We start from the raw sequence: 24,626 nt of genomic DNA, 5'->3' as shown, positions 1-24,626 counted from the left end.
GCATAGGGCCTCGATGAACTCACACCACCACATCCTATCTTGTGCTAACTCCTCAAGATCTCCCCAACACTCATCTCCAGCTTCCCGTCTCATTGTCCTCACCCACGTCTCTTTTGGCCTTCCTCTACCTCTCCTACCAAGTGCCACCCACCCTGGTGTACCTCGTACTATTCCTTGTCTCCTATACACATGTCCTAGCCACTTCCATCGTGAGAATCTAACATATTCATCGATCGGCTGCACTCCCGTTATTTCTCTAATTCTACTATTTGGTATCCTTTCCCACCACTTAACTGCTAATATTCTTCTAAGTGCTTTATTTTCAAACACCAAGAATTTATTTTCCATAGTCACTGTGCTGTACCAAGACTCGTGTCCATAAATTAAGATACTCCTAACCATTACCTTATAAAGTTTGATTTTTGTATGCACAGAGAAATTGTTATTATTCCAAATATTTTTAAGCATTCCCATTGCCTGATTAACCTTCTTTAACCTTTCCTCGAATTCAAAGTTCAAAGAACCATCCTTGGCTAAATAAGTACCTAAATATTTAAACCTATCAACTTGCTTTACAACCATACCTCCAATTACACATTCCTGCGCATTTTCCATATTCATATTGATTATTTCAGTTTTTCCACAATTAATAACCAAACCCACCTTGCGACCTTCACTCACCAAACAGTCCAACACTCTCTGCATCTCTTCTGGCCCATCACAAATCAAAACTATATCATCTGCATAATCTAAATCCAAAAGTTTCCTGTTCTCTCCCCAAAGTATACCTGCACCGGTTTCCGTTCCAACGTGTTTCATAATGTAATCAATGACCAATATAAATAGTAAAGGCGATAGAACACCACCTTGAATTACTCCGGACTTGACTTCAAACGAATCACTCAGACAACCATCAACCATCACTTTACAAAATGTGTCCTCATGCATGTTCATAATGACCCTCACAAACTCCTCTGGTATTCCATAATGTCTCATGATCTTCCCCATAGTCTCTCTCGAAACACTATCAAAAGCCTTTTCAAAATCAACAAAACAAAGACTTAACGGTACTCTCATTTCATTAACTTGCTGCATCAAATGCCTAACTATAAAGATCTGATCATTGCAACCACGTCCCTTTCTAAAACCAGCCTGTTCATCCCTCAGAATACCCTCAACCACCGGCTCCAACCTATTTAACAACACTCTACTGAAAACTTTCAAAGCTATCGGTGACAAAGAGATTCCCCTCCAATTACCACATTCACTAAGGTTTCCCTTCTTCGGAACTTTAACAATTACACCATTCTTCCAAACTGATGGTAGTAACCCCGTCACCCATATCTTATTGAATAGCTTGGTCAAGATCATTATTAATCTATCCCCCTCCACTTTAAACATTTCCGGAAATAAACCATCCTCCCCTGGTGCCTTATTATTCTTTAACTGTTTTACTGCTTTCTCCACTTCTGCAAGCCTCAACTTTCCTGTTTCTATATTTAAATCTTCCTGAGCAGACGGTATATCCTCTTCTGGTGGTATTGGTCTATTAAGAACTGTCTCAAAATGCTCTTTCCATCTGTTTTTAATATCTCCATCTTTGGTCAATAAATTTCCTTCCCTGTCTCTAACTGGTATTTCCTTGCGTTTACCTGCATTACCACTCAGTTCTCTAATCGATTCATACTGTATGCTATTCTTTGACTCTGTCCATCATTTTTGTTTATTAAGATTTCAGTCTCTGCAACCTTTTCATCCACACATCTTCTTTTATCTCTCCTAGCTAACCTTCTTACTTCTGAATTCAAACTCCAGTACGCAGCTCTTGCTAATTCAATCTCTCGTTCATCAACGCATTGCATCTCACTCCTCAATTTAGCCTCACCTCTCTTTTTTATCATATCCCACGTTTCCTCTGATATCCATTTCTTTCTCCTGAATCTATGTCTCCTTCCAATCGTACATTCAGCAGTCTCATGCAAAACTTTGTTCACATCCTCCCACATCTCATCTACACTTCTCTCCCCCTCTTCCAACTTTTCCAACACCAAAAACCTATTTCTGCATTCTAATCTGAATTCCTCCTTTTCTTCTCCTTCCCTTCTAAGCTTAACAATATCGTATCTACCAACACCAGATGTTTCCTTCTTCTGATTTTTAAGTTTAAACCTTATTTTTGCAATGCTGAGTTGATGGTCACTACCAATATCCGCTCCCCGTTTAACATGAACATCTAGCAGAGAACTTCTATGCCTCCTACTGATAGCGATGTGATCAATCTGATTTTTATATTTTCCACACGGCGACACCCAAGTTGTCTTGTGTATATTGCAATGCTGAAAGAGTGTGCCCCCGATGACTAAGTCATTTGCTAGACAGAAGCTTCCAAACCTCACTCCGTTTTCACTCATCCTACTACCAACTCCCATCTTACCCATACATGCCTCAAATCCCTCATTTGAACAGCCCATTACTGCATTAAAGTCTCCAACGCAGATCAAAACATCATGTCTAGGTACCCTTCCTACTCCTTCTTGCAACTTTTCATAAAATGTGTCTTTCCTTTCATCGAGTGCATCATTAGTAGGTGCATAACACACAAACAGACTGATGTTGCCATGATTTGATTTAAACCGTGCGTATAACAATCGCTCATCTATAGGATCCCACTCACATAAAGCCTTATTTGCCTTACAACCCAGCAACAATCCTACTCCCTGGTAATGCATTCCGTCCTGTCGACCAGATATCAATAAACGTATACCATCCTCCAAATCCAACTTATCGACTCCAGTTAATCTAGTTTCTGTCAGAGCACAAATATCAAGTCCGTAATTTTGAAAAACCTTCACTAACTCATCGATTTTACCGTCATGATTTAGCGTTCTCACATTCCAGTTACCAATTTTAATTGTATTTTTTGCATTGACAAAGGAATTAGATTGTAATTGAGGCAACCGTGAGATTCTTAGCACCCCCTGCCCATTTAAGGGCTGCACGGGACTGGGGGCCATTATTGTTCTTTCAGAGTCCATCAAGGTTTCTTTGGCTAACTTCCTGAACACCTCGCCATTGTGTTGCAGTCGCAGTAGGCAGCTAACTTGCCTGATTGCCCACACCCGAAAGACCCAGCTATGCTGTAGCCAGTCACGTGCCGGCATGCTTCCCAGCCATTTCACTCTTAAGGAGTTCCTCTGCCTGAGAAAGCAACCACCCCCCTGCTCCCGAGGGCTTTTGATCTGTGTAGGTAGAGGGCGATCACTCCCTCACTAGCCATATACAGTGTATATACAGTGTATAGGCTAACATTACTTTCCTTGGTGACATTACTGTACACTCTATCATCACATTGATCCTTGCTGTTTATCAAGTGAACTATTTTCTTTACGTGTTGCGAAAATTTCTTCATGCTGCACCGATAAAATTACTAGCCATATACAATTATAGTTAATTACTAGAGAATACTGTGTGTGTGTGTGTGTGTGTGTGTGTGTGTGTGTGTGTGTGTGTCTATTTTTATATATCTATCTACCTACGCATCTATCTCCACCAGGCGGGCGGTATGGTGCTGTGGGTGGTACGCCTCTCCGCCAGCCTGGGCATTCTGGGGGGCGCCTTCCTCTTCTCCGGCGTCAGTGTCATCACCAACAGCTTCGGTCAGAGCCACAGACCAGCGCAGGGACCAGGCAAGACCTCAGGCATCATCTTCCTCGCCATTGGATGTGAGTTCCTTCTTTCCTCTCGGGACTTTACTCATTAACTCTCCTAAACATCAAGTGTGTATAGAACTGCTTGTTTATACTTCTACGTTCACTTATAAATCGACCAAACACTTCTTGATCAACACAGAGTCAGTATTACAGTGACAGAATACGAATGACAGAAAGATTCTTAAGTTAATTGTTGTAGAGATCTATTTATCGTAAAAAATGGATAGGATCTTATATAAATCCGACGTTATATTTCGTTTCGGATAACTTACGTAAAATGGCATTTTTTATACGTAATTTTCCATGGTATTAGGTGCGGGTGCCCCTGTTGGTTAATTTTGCACAGCTGCGGTTAGTAATCCCCTCAGTCAGTTAGTTAATTATTTCGTTCAGTTGTTTTTGGTCATTTTGTAATCCGCACAGCTGTAGTTAATAACCCCTTTACAAGTCCGGGATAGTCACAGGGGTAGCCGTAGGGGTAGACATAGAGGCCAGGCGAGATTTCAGGCATCACCTTCCTCCCCACGAGGGGTGACTTTCTATCGGTCATTTTGTTGTAGTCGTAACCTGTAGCGCAAAAGGGATTCTATGATGTCCTTAATTATCAGTTGAACTTATCCCCCGTAGCTTATATGTTGTCTATTTCTTGCCAAGTGTGCAACGAGATTTTTTTGTGGAGTGTGTACAACCATGGATTTTTCAGTGCTGCAGTATGTTTTTCTGATGCTCATTATTGCTATTCATTCATTCTGAGTTTCATCTTCATCGCATATTACCCGTTCCCGAGTTATGCAATCCTCCCGGCCCTTCTATCTCCATCTGACAATCATATTTTCCAGTATAATTTTCCAGTATATGTGTAGCTTTTTGTGCTTGTGAGATGGAACAGGATTCCAAAGGCTTGAGTGTTGTGTGAATGTGTGGCCCATTTCATTGCATATGCTGTTATTCGCTTTACTCTAACTTGGCTCAGATTTTCGTCCTTTTGCTGTTTATTTCACATAGCTCAGTGACGGAAAAAGACAGCACTGTGGCTCTACATCCTTTTCTCAGCACTTCTTATTGACTAGTATATATTTTAGTGTTAATTTATTGTTACAGTTACGCATTTAGGGTGACGAGATGGCAGTTTTTGGCCAAGTTTGAGTAAAAAGGGTATTTCTCACACTATTTTATTTTCTCTTTCCTTGTTTCTAGAGCCTACCTAACCCCACACTGAAATGAGAAACAGGATTCAGATAATGATATTGATGAGGATGATTTTTTTTACTTCTGTGTGTATGTATTTTATTGCATGACTTCATCCAGGGCAGTTATGATATGATATAAACGCCTCTTAATTTCATTTTCACTGCTCATCAACACTCCTTCCATACCAGACTTCAAATATTCGTGTACTCCATCTTTTGGCTTAAATATCGTCCTGATATTCTGATGCTTTTACTAGTTTCACTTCTTTGCACACCACTTGCGTCAACTTTTTACTTGTACGTGGTCACTCCTTTGCTTCAGTTCTTAGACTACGTTCAGACTTTAATGGTTTTGCAAGGCTTTCGATTGCTTTGGTTTTCTTCAGTAAAATGTCCACGTTTGTCACAGCTAAGACTCTTCCTGGTGGTTGTTGTTCCACAGGTCTGTCGTTGGTGCTGTCAGCGGGGCTAGGTTATTACGGGTGTCGAAAGCGGAAGAAGAAGGAGGAGGATGACTGCAGCGACAGCGGGAGGGCATTAAACTTCGCCCCAGCGCTGTCCACCACTGCTGATATGTTCCCGTGGCCCTCCACACCCTCTCACCAGAACCAGCCGGCCGGGTCACCATACACTTCGCCACTCGCGGCTGTCCCAGTTACCACACCAGCTGCTGCCGCCGCCGCCTATGCTAACTCTGCTGGGGAAACAAAATCTGATGCTGTTTCCTCTACTCCAGGAGGAGGAGAATCTCTTCTCCCACCCACCGAGGAGCCACCCCCACAGCCTGGCCCCTCCTCCATGGGGCTGACGCGGTCGTCACAGCGACGGTCCCGTCGGGCGCTCACTAAGCAGAAGGCAGTGCTCTCCCCTGACGGCTACTCCCCCACGCCCTCACCCGTGCCGCAGGAATCGCCGGGCGCCGCGGCTGCAGCCGAAGCAACGTCACCCAATTCCCTTGATCCATCCCCCGCCCTGCCCTCCGGGTCCTAGAGCCAGGGCCAGGCAGTAGGTGCTACTCTTCCAGCGTCCAGCGGGCCCTCCGAGTGGCTTTCACTGGGATTTTTCTAGCAAAGGGTTTTGTACTGCATGATATAATTCTATTCTTCTATGTGATAGTCACGTTTGTTGACATTTGTTGATGCTTACCATAGTGTCTGAATTTCTGCCTCTACTCACAGTATGCATCTTTATACATATTACATGTATATAGCGTGTATATAGGAAGTTATATATCGCTTATTCCTGCAGCGTCACTAATTTCCTGACGGCTCCCGTGACCCAGTGGTTGGTGGGCGTGAGGTATCAGGGTGAACCAGGGAACACTTATCTGATTTTTTAGAACACATTATTGAAAGTGAGTGCGCGAAGGAGACGGCAAGACCCTGGTTTTTAACGTTTATTTAGGCCCGGGATGCCCAGGATGACTCGATCAGATTAGCCTGCATCCCACATTACAGAGTGAAGTCAGGTGTGAGAGAAACTAAACATGTTCATCGATCATCAGGTGTTTCAGAAAAAAAAAAAAAAACGAGGGCTTGACTCTCCCTTCGCCATCTCATTCTTATCTCCTTCGGACCAATGGCGGTTTTTCTTATATTCTTGCTGACTTCAGACGATTTCATTCAGATGGAGAGTTTTTTTTGGAGCTGAAGGGTTAGGAGGAGTTACATATAGGCCTTCAACCCCTTCACCCTTTCATTTAAACTAGTCTCCCCTAAAATTGAGTGAAAAATTGAAAACGTATGGTAGAAGCAAGATTAAAATTACAGGGTCGTCCTTAAATAGCGCTGACCTGGTGATAACTCATGTGTGGCAGGGGCGGCTCAGTCTGCTGGTGTGGGCGTACGTGTGGCAATGGGAGTAGAAATTGAGTAAATGACGCAGAATAGAGATTGATAGTCCTGACCAGGCCGTCCCTGCAAAACACAAGAAATCACTAGGCAGAGTGGAGGAGAAGCGTTATATGTGGACCACCCTATGACGTACTGGAACTGAAGGGGTTGATAATGCGGCCAGTTTGTCATTTATCTTTATTTAACGAAACGCCACTTATCGTTAACCAAATGTCTTCCCCTTTGCCATTTAAGACCACGCTCTCTTCGTCATCAGCGAGAGGGTTTACCTGAGACTCTTCCATCCGATGACCTGTTCTTGATTTTTCTTAATTCTTGTTACCTGTAGAGGATTTTAATTAGCTTAGGGGAGATTTTTTCGATTAGGACAGGTGAGATACAGCCTCCGTTTACACCTTCGCCACTACAGCTCTCTCTCTCTCTCTCTCTCTCTCTTCAGCATAGTCAGCAGGCCTTCAGTATACCTCACACACCCTCTTAAAGACATGGCCACATTTACTGCTGATTTCCCAAGTTAAGCAAAATCCTCTCGTGGTGGCAAGAATGAAATAAAGGTCATCTGATTGAAGGGGTTAAGCTTTTTCAATATTTCACATACTATGTATTTTTCACGTGTGCCGGGGTCTGAGCACGTTAAATTAAGCTGCACGTAACACAGTGCTGACTCAGATAGTTCCATGACGATTTCTGCTTCACTCTGGCTACTTACGGACGATTTTATTCAGCTGCGGACACACCTCTTCTGCTGAAAGTTTAAGGAAAGATATCTACCCCATGCTGTTCCAAATCTGACTATAATCGTCTGAGGCTAGCAAGAATGTCTACCTATCTGTCAATCTATCTATCTATTTATCTATCTGTCACTCTGTATCTATCTATCTATCTATCTACAATATCTGTCTATCTGTCCATCCATTTCTGTCTATTTGTCCATCCATCCATCCATCCATCCATTTATCCATCTATTTATCTGTCCATCTGTCTGTCTATCTGTCTGTCTGTCTCTCTATCTATCTGTCTGTCTATTTATCAGTCCATCTCTGTCTCTCTATCTATCATTCTATCTATCTTTCTATCTATCTGTCTACACATCACTGGACTGAGGAGATCAATAGCCACAAGGCATTAGTGACGATGCAGGAGCGAGCCTCGTATCGAAATATGAGCGGCCACACGAACAGCAACTCATCTGTAGGTATTTGTCATCTGTTTGTAATATTTTGGGCATCGTTTTTCTGAGAGCCCCACGCGCTGCTCACTCACACTGTATAAAGAGCCATTGATTTACAGCTTCACATTCCATCCGCTCAGTCACAGAGGGAGACAACGCAGCGGCCGTATCGCTTAAACTGAGTTCGCGATGATGTGAGCAGTCTCCTAATTCTTTTTTCTTTACCTGGATTCATTTGTAGAACAGGTGTGAATAATAGGTGTATCAGCTTGCATTCCCCATCGCAGAGACCATAGACAACAACGATTAAAGAAAAGTTAAGCATGTTCTCCCACCATCATAAGCTTCGGAAAACATCGTGAAATTAATAGGGACTTCACGCTGCCTTTACGCTTTGGGTTTTATTCTGTCCACTCAGGGGATTTACTTTTTATGATATTATTTCCAACTGCAGACGATTTTCTTCAACTTTAGCAAGGGTTCTCGTACTGAAGGGGTTTACAAATGCTATCTCTATCCCCTTCAGTTCGAGGAGTCCAACCTAACGTGACAAAAATCGTACTGAGAGTTCCCAGAATATTTCAAAAGGTCTCATTTTAATTGGTGGGGATAGTGATACGGCCCTGCTTGCCCTCCCTCCCCTCACCCCAAGTGGAGGGCGAGATTTTTTCATGCTGTTCATGTGGTTGGTCTTTATTTTATTTATTCATTTATTTATTTTTTTTTTTGGCCTATCAAGTTAGCGACGCAGGAATTGCCCAATAAACGACGTGCGCCTTGTTTTGTGATACATCGCCCACACTCGCTCCACCGGCACCCATCCACACAGCCGGACACCCACCTCCACCGCCCCCAGGCCCACACTGACTGGTTGGATTTGGAGATTCCGTAGCGCATTTTCCTCAGCGATTTATGCTCCAAGTCACACCTTAATCCCTCCTGACTACGATGACGTCTTAAAAAAATATCCATGATACTTTTAGGCGATTTAATTCAGTTTCTTTTTATAGTGAAGTGGTTAAGGAAATCTGTATACAACGCCTCTAGTTCCAAAATTTGACTGCTGTTGAAGAGGAAGCTAGTTCGATCTCAGGCAAGGAATAGCTTGATTATTTCATTAAAAAAATACCATCCACGCAACCCACCGACATGTCATAAAAACATCTCCAGTTATACAGCTGCATTAGTCCTGAAAGAGACAGCCATGGCATGTATTCAATGTGAGCGGTGGGTACTAGTGCCAAAGTGATGACATGTGAAAGCGTGTGACAAATAGGATGACTGTGCAGGGCCTAAGGAAATGGAATATTAAATTTACGGCTAGAGTAAGATTCCTGAAAAAATCGAGTGAAGATGGAGAACAAAATAGAAAATACGTCATTGGACTGAAAGGGTTAATTATCTTATCCGTTACTGATACAAACTGTGTCGATATAAGTGACATACGTAACACACAAGAGAAACGAAGGTGTTAGATGGAAAAACAATCGCTTAGGAAAAGGCATCACGAAGTCTCCATCGCCAACTAGAAAAGGCCAACAGTACCCAAAGCTGGAAGTACGATGTAATATACTTGTTTTCATTTCATTTTGCGTGGAACAGTTTTACGAGGAACCCAGTACCGCGTTTGTAGCCTAACATACAGCTTAATATTTGAATCAACCCTGGAGAGTACACAGTGTTCCAGCCTTGCACAGAGTGGCGAGAAACAGGCCTCCCGGTGCCAGGGTCTCGGGACTTGCCTGTGCTCAGAGGATTGTGTCTGTGGGCTATGTGTGTGTGAGGATGAAGGAAGAGCTGAGTAGGATGCTTTAACCTAACATAACCTGATTTAGCCTAACCTAATCTGACCTCACCTAACCTGACCTAATCTAACTTTTTCTGATCTGATTTTTATCTGGCAAAACACCAACATTTAAAAACCCAAGTCATTACAACTCATATCGTAAGCGCAAAAGTCTAAATAGAGCCTATCGTGAGCAGTGGCCCTACCTCCCTCCCTTCTCTACCTTCTCTCCCATTCTCCCCTTTCTCTCTCTCCTTTCCTCCCATCCTATCTCTCTCTTCCTCTTTCTCCCACCAACTCCATCATCATTCTTACCTCTCCCCTTCTGTACTTATTCAGCAAATTTAGGATATATTTCCGGTAATCTGTGATGTAATTCATGTTTTAAATTAATTTTCTTACGTGCCCCTTTGAACAACTTTGCATATCTCCTAGAGTACGCGTATCCCGGTTTGAACTACACTTAGTTAAGCTTTATATTCAGCTCTCCTTTCTGCCTCGCCCATGTATACTGACGTTTAGGGAGCTCTGGGCATGGACGGAGCTCTGAGTCCCTCGTAGCGGGAGCCATTATAATGACCCAAGTGCAGTATTCCCCCTCTCCCTCCGCCAGTGTCAGTATTGCATATTGCTTTGCCGGGCTGAAATGATCTGTTGGTTTCGAAATGTGAATAATTTGCAGCATGACAAAACAGACGTACTATCACCAGCACATGTTCGCTGACAACACCCTGCCAACATTGTGTCCTGCCATCCATATTTCTCATCCGAACGTCAGCGAATATTCCTCCTCATATTCTACTGTTTTCTTTTGTGCGTCATAGTGCTGTCTTGCAATATTTCAACATCTTCCATAGTCACAGTCAGCAGGAAGTTTCGACGGACATTTGCTCGTGATAGTCAAGTGCATAGATAGAGGCAAGGAAGAGCGACATTTATATTTTGAAGATATATGAAGGAACTGATGCATTCTGACAATCAGATATTTTTAACGTGGATTATAAGACATGGGTATTTCTTTGTACATGGGTGAGAGCCTAAAAAAAAAAAAAAATCTTCATAGATGTGATGTTAATTCCTTTCTATTTGTACGTAGGTGTTAGGGTCGTCTCCTAGGTGGCTTTAGAGATTTCATAACACCTATTCCTTAGCGATTTAGTCTGCCTATTGTACTTTTCGTTCCTCTTGTATAGACAGAGAAACAAGTATCTTCCCATGGTTTAGTGATTATTTATGGGAAAACGCGAACCATGTGAGACGCACATTAACAGGGATAGGATTTTCTTTATGGTTCGCCAGTTGTAAAATTTCTTCAGTCGAAAGTGGGAAGATGTTTGTGTCTTTGTACTTTAATGAGAAAAACTATGACTGTACTAGAAATATATAGATAACACAAAGTAGGATGTCAGGGTGAAATAAGTTAACTAAATCGCTAAGGACGAGGCATTGCGAAATCTCCTGTGCTACCTAGACGGCGCTCATTAGTCTGTTATTTTTAAGGGCAACGAAGTGAGGTGTAAGGTTTGGCTGATGATGTCCCCCTTCTGGCCCGGGATTGTACGCGGCTTGGATGGACGGATTAGTCAGCGAAGTAAGTCCTTTTTGTAAACGTCCTTTTTTGACGATATTTTTTCTTGTCAAGACTTCAATAAATCGGGAAACTATTAGAATCTAAAGGCCTATATTGTCGTCAGATAAGGAAGTCCCTAGCACCTCTTTCTTAGCGATTTATTTTTGGAAATGGATGGTTAATGTCTTTTTGCACGTGCGCGAAGGATTTATGTACACTAGGACAGTAAGGTGTAAAAAGCAAAATAAATCGCTTAGGAAAAGGTGATAGGGAGCTTCCTTAAATGACAAGAAAAAGGGCCAAAAACTCACTCTCAGCTGAACACGATCATTTTTTAATATTAAGGCTGAAGTAAATCGGAGAAATATTATCTTGTTGAGACTATTAAAATCCAAAGACTCAGCTGAATAAAATCGTCTAGCTTTACCTGCAGAACACTTGAGTTATCTCGTCAATGAGAGGGTTAGTTTTCCTTCGTTAGCACTGAGACTCATTTTTTATACTCTCAGCTGAGCAAAACCGTTTGATGTGAGCTTAAAGAGAGTACTAGAGCTGTCTCGATCATGAGGCTGTTAATTCTACATCAAATTACAGTAAGCTTACCTATTAAAACTTCCATTGCTACACACAAAAATAAAATATCAGTTCCTCCCAAATTTACAGAACCATGAAAAAAGTTGTATGTATATATTTTTTTTCAACACACTCCCTGACTTATGAAGAGGATGGAATATATTTTTTGTACACACGGACAGGGCAGCTCCCGGGAAAGATCGGCCACTGGGAAATTTCAGGTTAATATTCACGAGTTGTATTCTTGATAGTATCCCATTCACGAGTTGCATATTGGGGAATCTTTACGTTGTTTATTACCATCTACCACTGTTTGGGGTGTTAATAGGGATATGTTGTAGATCACTAAAAGTATTGGTGAGAAATGTGCGAAGAATGATTTTGTAGATGTTATACTTTACACCATCTGTTGGTGGGAAAAGATGATGATGTTGACGATGATGATGTATGTAGCAGAGAAGTAGATGGAAGGAGGAGGAGGAGGAAGAGGAGGAAGTAGAAGAAGTGGAGGAGGAGGAAGAAGAGAGGTAGGCGAGATGAAGGGACATGGCTGTGGAATTTTGCGGCAAAGGTAGGATAGGAAAGCATGAAGGTCCTCTGCTGTATCGGGGGTAGGACAGCTTGTAAAACTTGTACCTTGTCTTGAAAATCTGGCAGTGGGTCACTTGGTTGACGGAAATTCACTGCTTACCACTGCGGGTACAATACTCAGAATTTTACCAGCAACTTGGGGCAAAATCCTTTAAAAAGTCTTAAATTGATAGGAAAATTTTAGTAGACTTAAGTTGAGATCGGGCATACAACGGTGTCACTATACCTCTTTTGCTCTAACTTGGCCAAAAATTGTCATCTCTTCGCACTGAGTACTGTGTTATAGCAAGAGATTTAACAGTAGTGTAGGGTGCTAGTCACGAATAAGTGCTATGGAAAGGATGTGGAGCCTCAGTAACGACTTTTTTTTGCATTTGAGTTACGTGAAATAAGTCGCAAAAGTATGAAAATCTGGGCCAAGTTAAAGTGTGAGATCTATAGTTGTATCGCGACTTGCCATGTGATTCAGATATTCTCGTATGGAAAACAACCACCATATTGTAATCGTCAGTTCTTAAAATACCCTAAAATTTTGGTAGATTAAGTTATATTCGACTCACCAATTTCACGAGAGTGGTGTGACTTGCATTGTGTCTCTCAGTGTCTCCTAAAGTTAAAGATCCTCGCAAATATATTAATAAAATGTATATGTAATGAGTCAAGCCCCATGCGTTGTGCCTCCGCCTCACAGCCATGGCCACCTTCTCAAAAACACAGACCCAAAATTTCCCAGAGATACAATCACCTTTTGAATAATGTGGTGTTCGATTTTTTTTGGGGGGTATAAAATCTGCACACAAATTAAAGTTTCATATATTGGCTTTATCATTAGTGTCTTAAAAGAAGAAAATGATACTGTATGTTTTATTAGAAGTTGTGTGGTGTTCCAGTTTTATTTTCTTGTATGTGGTATAAAGCCTAGATAAATTAAACAGTTCCAGAGATTGACTTTGTTACCAGTGGATCGAATGAACAAGGAAATATGTTTTATAAGGAGTCGTTGTTAATGTAGATGTGAATTTACCGTGGAATTTAAATCTGTGTACTTTCTTGAGAGGTTTAGCAAATTTTCTCCCAGGTCGTCGTCTTTTATGTATATTTCATGTTTCCTCCAGGCGATTTTATTCAGCTTAGGGGAGACTTTTCGAACAGGGGAGGGGTTGATATACTACATGGCCTTCATAAATCCCCCGCCAGAGGTTCTTTCGAAAGTGGGTAAAATCGTCTGGTGGCGGCAAGAATGAAATTAAGAGGACGTCATTGTGGTGAAGTAGTGGGTTGCATTTTTTATCTTTTACTTATTCATATTACTTATTTATATTACCTCCCTTTCCTTGGGGGAAGCAACCTAGGTATATAGATAGATAGATTTTCGTGATACATGCGCCAAGCTGACTGTAAGTGCCAATATATTTCCTCAGACTTGGTGCCAAAAAGATAAAAAAAAAAAAAAAAGACTGAGATGGCCAGGAAGAGAGACTTGTAGGAAAGGTAGATTTAACCTCTTTAGTGCCATGATTTATCTATTTTTATTATTTTTTTTAGCCACCACCAGACGAATTATTCTATTTTTGGAGGAAATTCTAGTACTGAAGAGGTTAATTAAGACTACATCTAGGCATTCCAGCTTGAAGAAGTTCCCTAAGCTGAGTTAAAACGTCTGGAAACAAGAACGAAGAAATATGACACTGGATTGAAGGAGTTTATAAGAAGCAGTATTTACTCTTGAGGTGGATCGCTGGTGTGTGGATCATAGGTGTTGTTGTTTATTATTGTCTGTTTGTTTTTTACCTGAGATCCGTAGTCCTTTATTATATTAGTTGATGGCCAGGTGTAGTCAGACTGTGGATATATTTTGTCTGGTAACCAAGGAGACTCTTTCGCATCTCATAGTTAAGAGTCATTGAGTTTCACGTAACCAGAACGAGATAAATTTGTCTAGCAACCAAGGAGACTCATCCACACTTCATAGGTAAGGGTCATCGAATTTCACGCACCCACGACCGAGATATTTTTGTCTAGTAACCAAGGAGATTCATTCGCACCTCATAGCTACGGGTCATCGATTTTCACGTACCCACGACCGAGTAGTTAAACTGTGAGTGACCCAGTTCCGTTTGGTGATAAAAATACAAAATATATATAGTTCCTCTTGCATGTTTTATATCTCCAGACGATTTTATTCAGACTGAGGTGGCCCTTCTCGAAATGGAGGGGCTAGATGGAGCAACCCCATTTCTACGAGATCCCTTTCAGCTGAATAAAATCGTCTGGAGGAGGTAAGAATAAACCCCAGAGACGTCCTCGGGGTGAGAAGGTTGTGGACTCAGCCTACTACAACTCGAGTTTGCCCCCATCAACCCGAGGACGCGATTTGGGTCTGACTCTTGCTCATGCCAGACGATTTTCTTCAGCCTAGGAGAGTTCCGTGTAGTGAAGGAGGGGTTAAGGAAGGCTATATCAACCCCTCCACCCCGAAAAGTCTCTCCAGTGTTAAATAAAAATCGTCTGAGAGTAGAAAGGGTAAAAAATGAGAAACTACGTCATCGGAGGGAAGTGGTTAAATGATAATATTTTGGGTCATTCATCTTAAGTATTCATTTTTTTACTTTATTCATTTTTTTCTTTGGCTGACCCAAATCCAAAAATTTGTTTAATCACATGCCAAAATACACGAACAGGTGGACACACTGATCTAGACCCGTATTTATGTCGGTTAAGGTAGCTCCCTAATACCTTTTCCTTAGCGATTTATTTTTCATACTTTACCTTACTGCTCGCTTGAATGCTGTTTTTATCTTTTTAGCACCAACATGGAAGGCGAAAATAACACACAAGGGATTATTGATGAACTTTATGCAAAAATAAATCGATAAGGAAAAATTGTTAGGGAGGCAAAAATAACACACAAGGGATTATTGATGAGATGTATGCAAAAATAAATCGGAAAGGAAAAGTTGTTAGAGAGGCAGTAATAACACGCAAGGGATTATTAATGAGCTGTATGTAAAAATGAATCGGTAAGGAAAAGTTGTTAGGGAGCTTACTTAACTGCTTTCCACTCCAGCATGATCAAGAGTATTCTGAAACACCTAAATTACCTGCCTTTTGGGTCCAATGTTATAATTACGTCCATCTGTAATGATATCAGCCAGCTACAGCAGACGAGTGGACGGAAGGGAAGCCCCCTAAAAAAAAAAAAAAAAAAAAAAAAAAAAAGCAGTTAATTAGGTAAAATATCTAATTGAACACCTATAGAAATATGTTTTAAAAAAAGGGAAGGAAAGAGTAAATAATACAACAAAAGCATAAAATCATGAAGGCTCAGAAGCAAAACAAAAATAATAATAAAAATAAATAAATAAAAATAAAGCAAAATAAAGGGAGGCATATCTATCCTTCTACACAAACCCATTATCTGCCATGTACATTGTGCTTCTCTACCCCTCACAAAACTAGCAGCTGGGGTCATTACTAGCCAAACTCTCCTTGGTTATATTCATTCGAGTTAGTGATATTTATTGCTATTGTATTTATTTAGTGCTGTACTTAGGTAGTGGGAAATACGATGATGATGATGATGGTGGTGGCAGTGACGATGATAATGATGGTGATGGTGGTAGTGGCGGTGTGGTGATGATGATGATGATGACTTAGGTAGGACAGGATAGGTTCGGACAGTACGTGCACCTAGTTGGAGTAGTTTAGGACGGAGTGATTTTGACGCAGAGTAAGGTGACTTTTGAATATGACGCGGGTTTTGTACCTCACTGTTTGTATAGTTTCTTAAAAGGATGGGACACAGGATAAGATATATGGAGATTTTGCATTTTGCCTTTTTAAAGTCCAGCGTACGACTGACCTAACCAGAGGAATGGGTCGACACACACACACACACACACACACACACACACACACACACACACACACACACACACACACACACACACACACGGCTACCAGTCCAATGCCGTGTGAACTATATAAACACAACCTGCCAGAAGCTGAGAGTAGGCAGCACACATCCTGGCCAGGGGTGGTAGCAACGCATTTCCCAGTGGATTGTGTTCTAAGTGGTTTTGAAGATTTCGTTGCACTTCATTCTTAGAGACTACTTCTGTACTGTGCATCTCACAATCGTAATTTATGTCGACATTAGCCCTGTAGAGTCCAGTGTCATCCAGGGGTGACGGATCAGCGCATTCTCAAAACATAATTAAAGAGGGAACCCCAGAGTAGGGGTATTGCGACTATGAGCTAACAGGCGAAGGGAGGTGTGCTAAGGACCTTCCCCACAGAATCCCGGGCTTCGTGGTGTTAGAGCAATATACCAACATACGAGAGAATGTGTGGCGCAATATGCAAAATTACTAGTTGAGGAAGAGTGACCACGAATTCTCCTTTGGCACTTTCCATACGACCCTGTATCTGACGCTGGCTGGTGTTTTGTAGAGACCTTGTAAGATTAGAGCCTCCCATTCGCCACCTCTCTCTCTCTCCTCCATACTGCTCTTCTCTTATAAACAGTCCTGTAGTGGCGTTGCTGCCTCACTCCCACACCATTTATAAACCCAGTCGCGCCTCTCACTCCTCCTGATGGGACGAGTTGAGGAGTTTTAGATATATGTTTTATATGAGGTGTACCCTGATGACCATGCATGCGGGCGTGTGGTGGCCGTTCTTCCCTCCCAACCCACTAATCTCTTTGGATCCGTTGACGCATTTTTACCATTTTATTCTTGCTGCCTCCAGACGATTTTTATTACGTTTAGAGAAGCCACCTGTAGTGCTGGGGTTACGAGCATTCTCCATTAATTTTTTCACCGTCTGGTTTAATGTTAATATTAGAGAAACCATTTTTAGCGTTGGGGTTGGAAACGTTCCCCTTTTTACCAGTTCACAACCTGATTTCTTTTCCTGAGGTGAATAAATTTGTCTGACAGTAAAGAGAATACAGTTGGAACTACGTCATCGGGCTGAATGGGTTATCTAAGCATTACGTCACTGGCCAAGCCCCCAGAGGGTTTCAACGCAAGCCAGACAGCAATATCTTTTCCATGTTCCAGTCACGCTCTATTCCCTCCAAGTTACGATCGTCATATTTTTCACGAACGTCAGATAAGTCCAAGAGATATTTATGCAGCATTAATTTTCTACTTAACCTACACGTAATTCTAGGATTAATAGCTTCCCCAGTAGCAGTGTTCTACCCACAATACAGAGGGGGTTTGTACTTACCTGAAAAAAAAAAAGTACCTAACTCGTTTCAGTTCAGTAGATGACCAAGTGTGGACAGACTGGAGGGTTGGGTTGAGTAGCAACCATATTAACTTATTCCTGCCTCAAAACCAAGGCTCATTGAATTTCATGAAAACACGACTTCTTATTAATGATTAGAGTTGTGGATGTTGCTCAGTTCCATCAGGTGAAAATAAACCTACTACACGTACAGTTGACAACATATAAACGTTGGACGGCATCAGTGTGTATCAGAGGTCTAGTAGTATTTGTTACACGTGACAACTTTGACAGAATCACACACATTTTTTGGCAGCACTGGCGTGAATGAACGGAGGTGTCAAATATCAGTTGAAATGGCCAAGTAACCGTGATGCATGACCTTATTCACGCGATTCCTTCCTCTCTCTGTTTAATTACTTTGCATCATTCACCTTATTCACCTGTTTATCACACCTGTTTGTGGTTATACTTTGCCTCAGCGTTTCACATATAATTCCTGCCTCTTTCTCTCATCTGACTCACTGCATCATTCACCTTACTTGTGTTCCGTGTCCTACCTTTCCTTGCTCCGTCTTTTTGCGTTTTAGCCTTCTGTCTTCCTCCTCATTCCACCATTCCACTCGTCACTTATTTCGTACTTTGGAGCCACCAAAAGGTCCATGCGGCTGCAGTCCACAATTAACTCACGCAATCTACATCTGACTAACTCACTTCTTCGTATTCTGCCTCAAGATTTCAAGTGAATCCTACATCATCCTAGCCCAAATCCTGCGCCCAACTCCTACGTGTATATTTCACGCTTGTGCCTCCTACTTACTGAAGCCTGTGACGTCTGCCTTAATAATCATGTCTGCTTCCAATACCACATTGATAAACTCTGCCTAAACTCTGCCTAAATCCTGCCTACTATCCCTGCTTAAATCCTACCTAATACTCCTGCCAAATCCAATGTACACCCTCTGCCTATATCTTGCCTAATTCCTGGCTACTACACTGTCTAAATCCTGCCTACTACCATTGCCTAAATCTTTCCTACAACCATTCCTAAATCTGCTTGCTTTCCCTGTCTTAATCCTGCCTACTACCGCTGCCTAACTCCTGCCTAATACTCCTAGCTAAAGTTTGCATTTACCCTTGCCTCACTCCTGCCTATTACCTTTACCTAAACCCTGCCTAGCCCCCCTTCCTAATCCTGCCTTCTACCCTTGCCTAAATAAATCCTGCCTGAACTTCCATCCTTACCCAACCTACAAACTCCCGTCTCAATTGTCCCTCCAGATATTTCGACTATTAATTCCATTTCCCTCTCTCCATTGTAATGAACTTTGCAGATTAAATTCGGTAAACAAGAAACATTCATATCTATTTTTTTTTACGAGCATGATTCTAAAATATTCTGATAAGATAGAAACAAGGTAGTAGAAGACGTGGAGAAATAAAACTTAGATATTTATTAGCCTGAGGGAAGAGGAGTAACTACCTAAGCAGAATAAACGACTCTGCGGATGTTGACCTTTTGCATTCAGTTCAGACCTGAGTGAATGGGGTAAAACAGAACTCCATGTAACATAGATAAAATGACTATTCCTCGAGTTTCCTGAAATGTGGATAACTTAATAATGACAATTCTGAGTTAAGGGAAGATTTATATGTAAAATCTGTAAGAAATAGTGGACAGAACTGCCGACTTTCTTCTTCCTCCTCCTCCTCCTCCTCCTCCTCCTCTTCTTCTTCTCCTTCTCCTCCTTCTGAATTCCATCTCTCCGGTTCCACTTTTCATCTCAAACTTAATTTCCGTCTTTCCTCTTCAGGCACTTTTTTCCTCTCTTTTCCATTTTCTCCTTAAACGACTCTTCCTTCATTTTAACAAAGGATGTTGCTGTAACCTTCCCTCAGGCAAAAGAATGAACTATTTTCTGTATTTTTGTACTTCACTGCCTGCGGTTCTAAGCAGACGCTGATTTTGCTGTGTTAGAGGGAACTTAGGAACAGTTAGAGCCCAGCTAATTATGGCGATGTCTCGTTTAGTTTATTTTGTTATTTCCAGACGATTTTGATATTGGGAAAGACACCTGGTATTGAAGATGATGATTTTTTTTTTTTTTTAACCTCACTTCCATAGGCCTCTCTGTCTGTCTGTCTCTCCCAAAGCAGAATAAAATCGTCTGGAGGTTGCAAGAAAAAACTATGAAAGGTGCCTCTGCATCGACAAGGGTGAACGAATATTTAGCAACAGAAATAATTACGTATCAGACTTACCAAGGAATTCTAGGATACTGTAATTCATGTGTCTAGTTAGAGATGAATTTAAAACTCTTGGCTGTACTGGAGAATTATTGACTGTCGGCTGTATTTTGTAATGTATTGCTGTATTATGCATTTCAGAATTTTTCTTCTGTTTTATCCATGGGCTTGGGTATTGGTATTAAGCATTATTTGGTCTTACAGAGATTTCAGCTTTGTCTTGGTTAGGCTGTACTATATTTCGATACAGTCTGTGCTGTTATGTATTTTCCTTGTACAACCTCATCACTGTTTTCGAGTATTTAATGTATTATCCCTTATGCATTGTATTACTTTATATATATTGTATTTTACAGTGTATCAAAAGCCTCAGTATCAGAGACATCCAGGGTGGGACTCACAAACATATTTACGATCAATTGTATGTCGTAAGTCCGATTTGTTTTAGCAGGAAAACACTAGAGTCACAAGAAAATTCAACAGTTTCCCCTCTCATTTCCTCCAGCAGAAAACGTATAACTTGTAATAATATTCCTCTCATTCCTATTTTTTTATTTAGGAGGAACATGAGACAATGGGGAGATTTAACACCTGATCTTTTCTTGTCCATCCTACAAAATAAAATCACAATTACGACAGGGATTTTATTGTATGTGTGTTTGTGAAGGTGACTCCCGGTTGTAGGAAAATGTGTGCTAAGGCGTCATGGCTTGTAAAAAGTGTTAGGAGTTTTTTTCTGCCTTGGAAGACGCACCCAGGGATGTAGAGTGACGTCCGAAGAAAAAATTATATGAACTACGATAGCCTCGGCCCTCCAGTGGGGTAGTAAGGGACTGGCTGTAACTTTTCATGTATTATTTATTTATTTATTTATTTATTTATTATTGTTTTGACAGGTGCTTATTTACTGTTTCATCATCACAGCTAACCCTCAGCTCCACAGACTCAATCTCTGCTGAATAAAATCCTTTGGTGTTAGCTGAATACTACACTAAAGCTGCCCTGATCATGAGAGGGTTAATGGTGACAGCGTTAACACTCTCAGGCTGTTATGATTCACTTCCAGCTGAAAAAAATCGTCTGGCGTTAGCTGGGGTGGAATATCTGAGTCTTTCCAATCACCAAAATAGTATTTTGAAAATTTTTTTAAATTCTCTATGTACTAATGTACTGTATTTAACTCCTTCACTGCGATGACGTATTTTTTCATTTCAGTCAGACAATTTTGTCAGTATTTTTTTTTTTTTCAATTCTAGTAGTAAAAGAGCCGATCAGACGGTTTGTAGTCAGCATTTTTTACCAGCTCTACAATAGAAGTAAAAAGGCAAATCAGACGATTTTGTCAGGCTTTATATCAGGTGTACTGGTAAAAGAGCCAATCAGACAGTTTTAATCAGCATTTTTATAACAGTTCTAGTAGTAAATGAGCCAATTAAAGCTACCTCAAACCACTCCGGTTAGAAAAATCCCCCTTGAGCTTTTTCATCTGGTGACTGGAGAACCAAATATAAAAACAAGAGAAATTACAATACTGAAAGGCATACATTTGGTAGCCTATGTAATTAGTTTGTTACAGAATTACATTTTTTTTTTAACGTTCAGTTACTGCACTGTATTGTCAAGTCATAATATTTTCACGTAGCGATTCTTTGTTCTTCTTCCCTTCCTCCCTCTCCCCCCCCTCTCTCTCTCTCTCTCTCTCTCTGCTACCTCCAGGAAATATTCTTCAACTTAAGAGCACCTCGCGTAATGAAGGGGTTAATGAAGGCTTAATTAACACATCTAATTATGAGCGTCCTTAAAGCAAAATAAAGCCACATGTAAATAGGAAAAATATAATTAAATAACACGTCATTAAAGTGAAAGGGGTTTATCATTTCGCTGTAAAGCCACATTACGTTCACATTACATAACCTACTGTATCTTTAAGGCCATTGTAGTTGACATTATCGCAGTATTCTTGTATTGTTGTATTATGTCGTTGTTTTATTGGGTTTATGTGTTGGTCTGTGTTTTTTATCGCCCAGTTACTGCTTTATTGTATTATCAGGTATTGTATTCAGCTTTTGTACTTTATGCTTCCATTTCTGTATTCCTCTCACCCCATCATGCATTCATGGGCAAGAGAGTTAGGATGATGATGATGATGATGATGATGATGATAACAGCAGTGATGATGATAATGATGATGATGATGACAGTAGTGATGATAATGATGATGATGATGATGATGACAGTAGTGATGATAATGATGATGATGATGATGATGACAGTAGTGATGATAATGATGGTGACAGGAGTGATGATGATGATGATGATGAAGATGATAATGATGATGATGATGAATGAATGGATGGTGTTAGTGTTGATGATGATGACCTATAATGATAACAGTTATATTGATAGTGATGATGATGTACTGAATCATAGTATCCCTATTTTTTTAAGACTTTCAAAGCATCATTGTAGACCCCTAATATACTGTAGCATTTTATATATATACAGTAGATTGGATTAATTTAGTTTTATGTTTTACGGTCTTACTATTACTGTGCTGTTTTAAACGTGCTATCTGGTGCTGTCTTGTAAAATCTCTTCTGCTGCGTTTCCCTCCCTGGCTCACTTTAAAATTATACCCTGTTCCTGTTTACCTGACCAAAAATTTCCACCTTTCCCTCCTGAACTGCAGCTGACCCAAGAGAGTAACACTAGAATATGGTGCTAGTCACGAAGAAGTGCCATGGGAAAGACGTAGAGCTGTTGTATTATATTTTTTAGTATTTTGCCATTATTTTATTCTGCCATTGATTAAGGGATCTCAACTGCAGAAGGAGGAGCATCTCAGCCAGATTATAGTGGACGGAGTATAGTGATCTGTTTGGTTAATTTAATCTCGCATACATTTTTAAAAGTTATATTGTATCATCTTTGACTGTTCTATATATTTTTTTAATTTTTTTCTGTTCCTGCTTTCTGTTGTATTATGAAGCTAATATGTTTTTGTAATAATGTAGCTTAGAGAAACACCTTTATTTCATTACTTTATTGTATTCATTATGTACTGTATTGTCCTGTGTTATCCCGTAGCCTACTATATCAACACCATATCGTAGAATGAGACTACTACTGCTACTGTATGCCTCGCCTAAATGCTATAAAGCTACTGTTTCAAAATTAGTCCGCTATGACACTGCTACAGTATAGTAAACACGACCTGAACGTGTATAGTAGAGTCGCCAGATGATAGCAGGCTTGAGCAGGCTGACCGCTGAAATACATAATGCGCACATCATTAGTAAATAGCTTTTGTTTTCATGCCTTCCTGTAGTTTTACGCTGCTATTCTCACTGCCCATTTTTTTCCACTGCTATTCTGCATGGTATTCTGCTATGCTTTTTAGTACCTTTTTATATTCTTTTTAAGTGTATCTACTGTTTTTCAGTCTATTTTAAAGGTCATTATTATTTTTTTTTTCACGACTATATATGTAACTGTTTTTTTTTTATTAATGTACTTCAGGATGTATTTTCATAGTTTTGTCTTTCAGTACTGTATTCTGAAACCACTATGTTCTTCAGTACTGTATTTTAATGCCACTGTGTTCTTCAGAATTGTGTCATAAAACCAACGTGTTCTTCATACTGTTATAAAGCCAATCTTTTCTTCATTACTGTATTATAAAACCAGCATGTTCCTCAGTACTGTGCTATAAAGTCATCTGTTCTTCAGTACTGTATTATAAAGCTACGGTGTTCTTTATTATTGTATTATAAAGCCACACTGTCCTTCCGTATGGTATTAAGGAATCAGTATATTCTTCAGTTCTATGTTACAAAGTTAATGTGTTCTTCAGTACTGTATTAGAGTCACTGTTCTGTACCGTATTACAAAGCCTCTTCAGTACTATATTTTGATGCCAGTACTGTGGTATAAAGTCACCATATTCTTTGGTACTCTGTTACAAAGCCACTAAGTTCTTCTGTAATGTACTATAACGCCATTATTATTATTATCATTATTATGATTATTATTATTATTATTGCTGTTTCCTTCGTCCGTCAGTTACATTTCACTATATTCTAGACAACCCTTTAAATTCGTCATTAGTCCGTATTCTCGTCGTGGAAACTCCCTAAAACGTCTTCCTTAGTGATTAATTTTTGGATACTGCTGGTTAGAATAATTTTTATTACGTTATTTACGCAGAGTATGGCGATATTACAAAGATTTATATACCACACAGGCGGACAGTAAACCGTAATTAGCAAATAAATCGCTTAGGGAAAAGTGTTAGGTAGCTTCCATGACCGACGAGACAGCGGGCCACTGTATTCTAAGGTCAAGTAACGCAGAAATACAAAAACTCTGTGCCGTAAAGCTAATATCACTGTATTTATATATTTCTCTTATTCTATTGTGTTCTAAAGTTTAAGGATATAAAATGAAAAAAAAAGATAAGCGTGCTGATAGATTTCTGGCCTTTTTTTTTTTAACTAGCATTTTCTAAGGCTACATATTTTTTTTTGGAACTTATGGGTCAAGAATTTAGGGGAAAAAGAATTCACCATCATCGTCTCCATTTATCTGTAAGTCTGCAAATTAATATCATTGCATTCATTATCAGTGTATTCTTAGATTATCGTATTTGGAGGCTGCAGGAGATAGCAAAAAGGCAAACACACAAGCCAATGCCTCAC

At 40.4% G+C, this 24,626-nt stretch overlaps 1 protein-coding gene across 1 annotated transcript in view; it reads left to right on the top strand.

The window, feature by feature from the left end:
* LOC145394133 (uncharacterized) overlaps positions 1-5,890 on the top strand; it is a 34,672-nt gene extending 28,782 nt beyond the window's left edge. Inside the window, exons 4-5 of the mRNA XM_080268113.1 lie at positions 3,554-3,722; positions 5,343-5,890. Coding sequence (XP_080124239.1) covers positions 3,554-3,722; positions 5,343-5,890 — 717 coding nt within the window. The remainder of the gene's footprint in view (positions 1-3,553; positions 3,723-5,342) is intronic.
* The last annotated feature ends 18,736 nt before the right edge of the window (positions 5,891-24,626 follow it).

The sequence above is a fragment of the Coenobita brevimanus genome, chromosome 26, assembly GCF_032717465.1.
Source record: "Coenobita brevimanus isolate Jiangsu-jjx chromosome 26, ASM3271746v2, whole genome shotgun sequence".
Classification (NCBI taxonomy): domain Eukaryota; kingdom Metazoa; phylum Arthropoda; class Malacostraca; order Decapoda; family Coenobitidae; genus Coenobita; species Coenobita brevimanus.
Note: the sequence above shows the minus strand (reverse complement) of the source record. Positions and strands in the feature narration are given on the sequence as shown.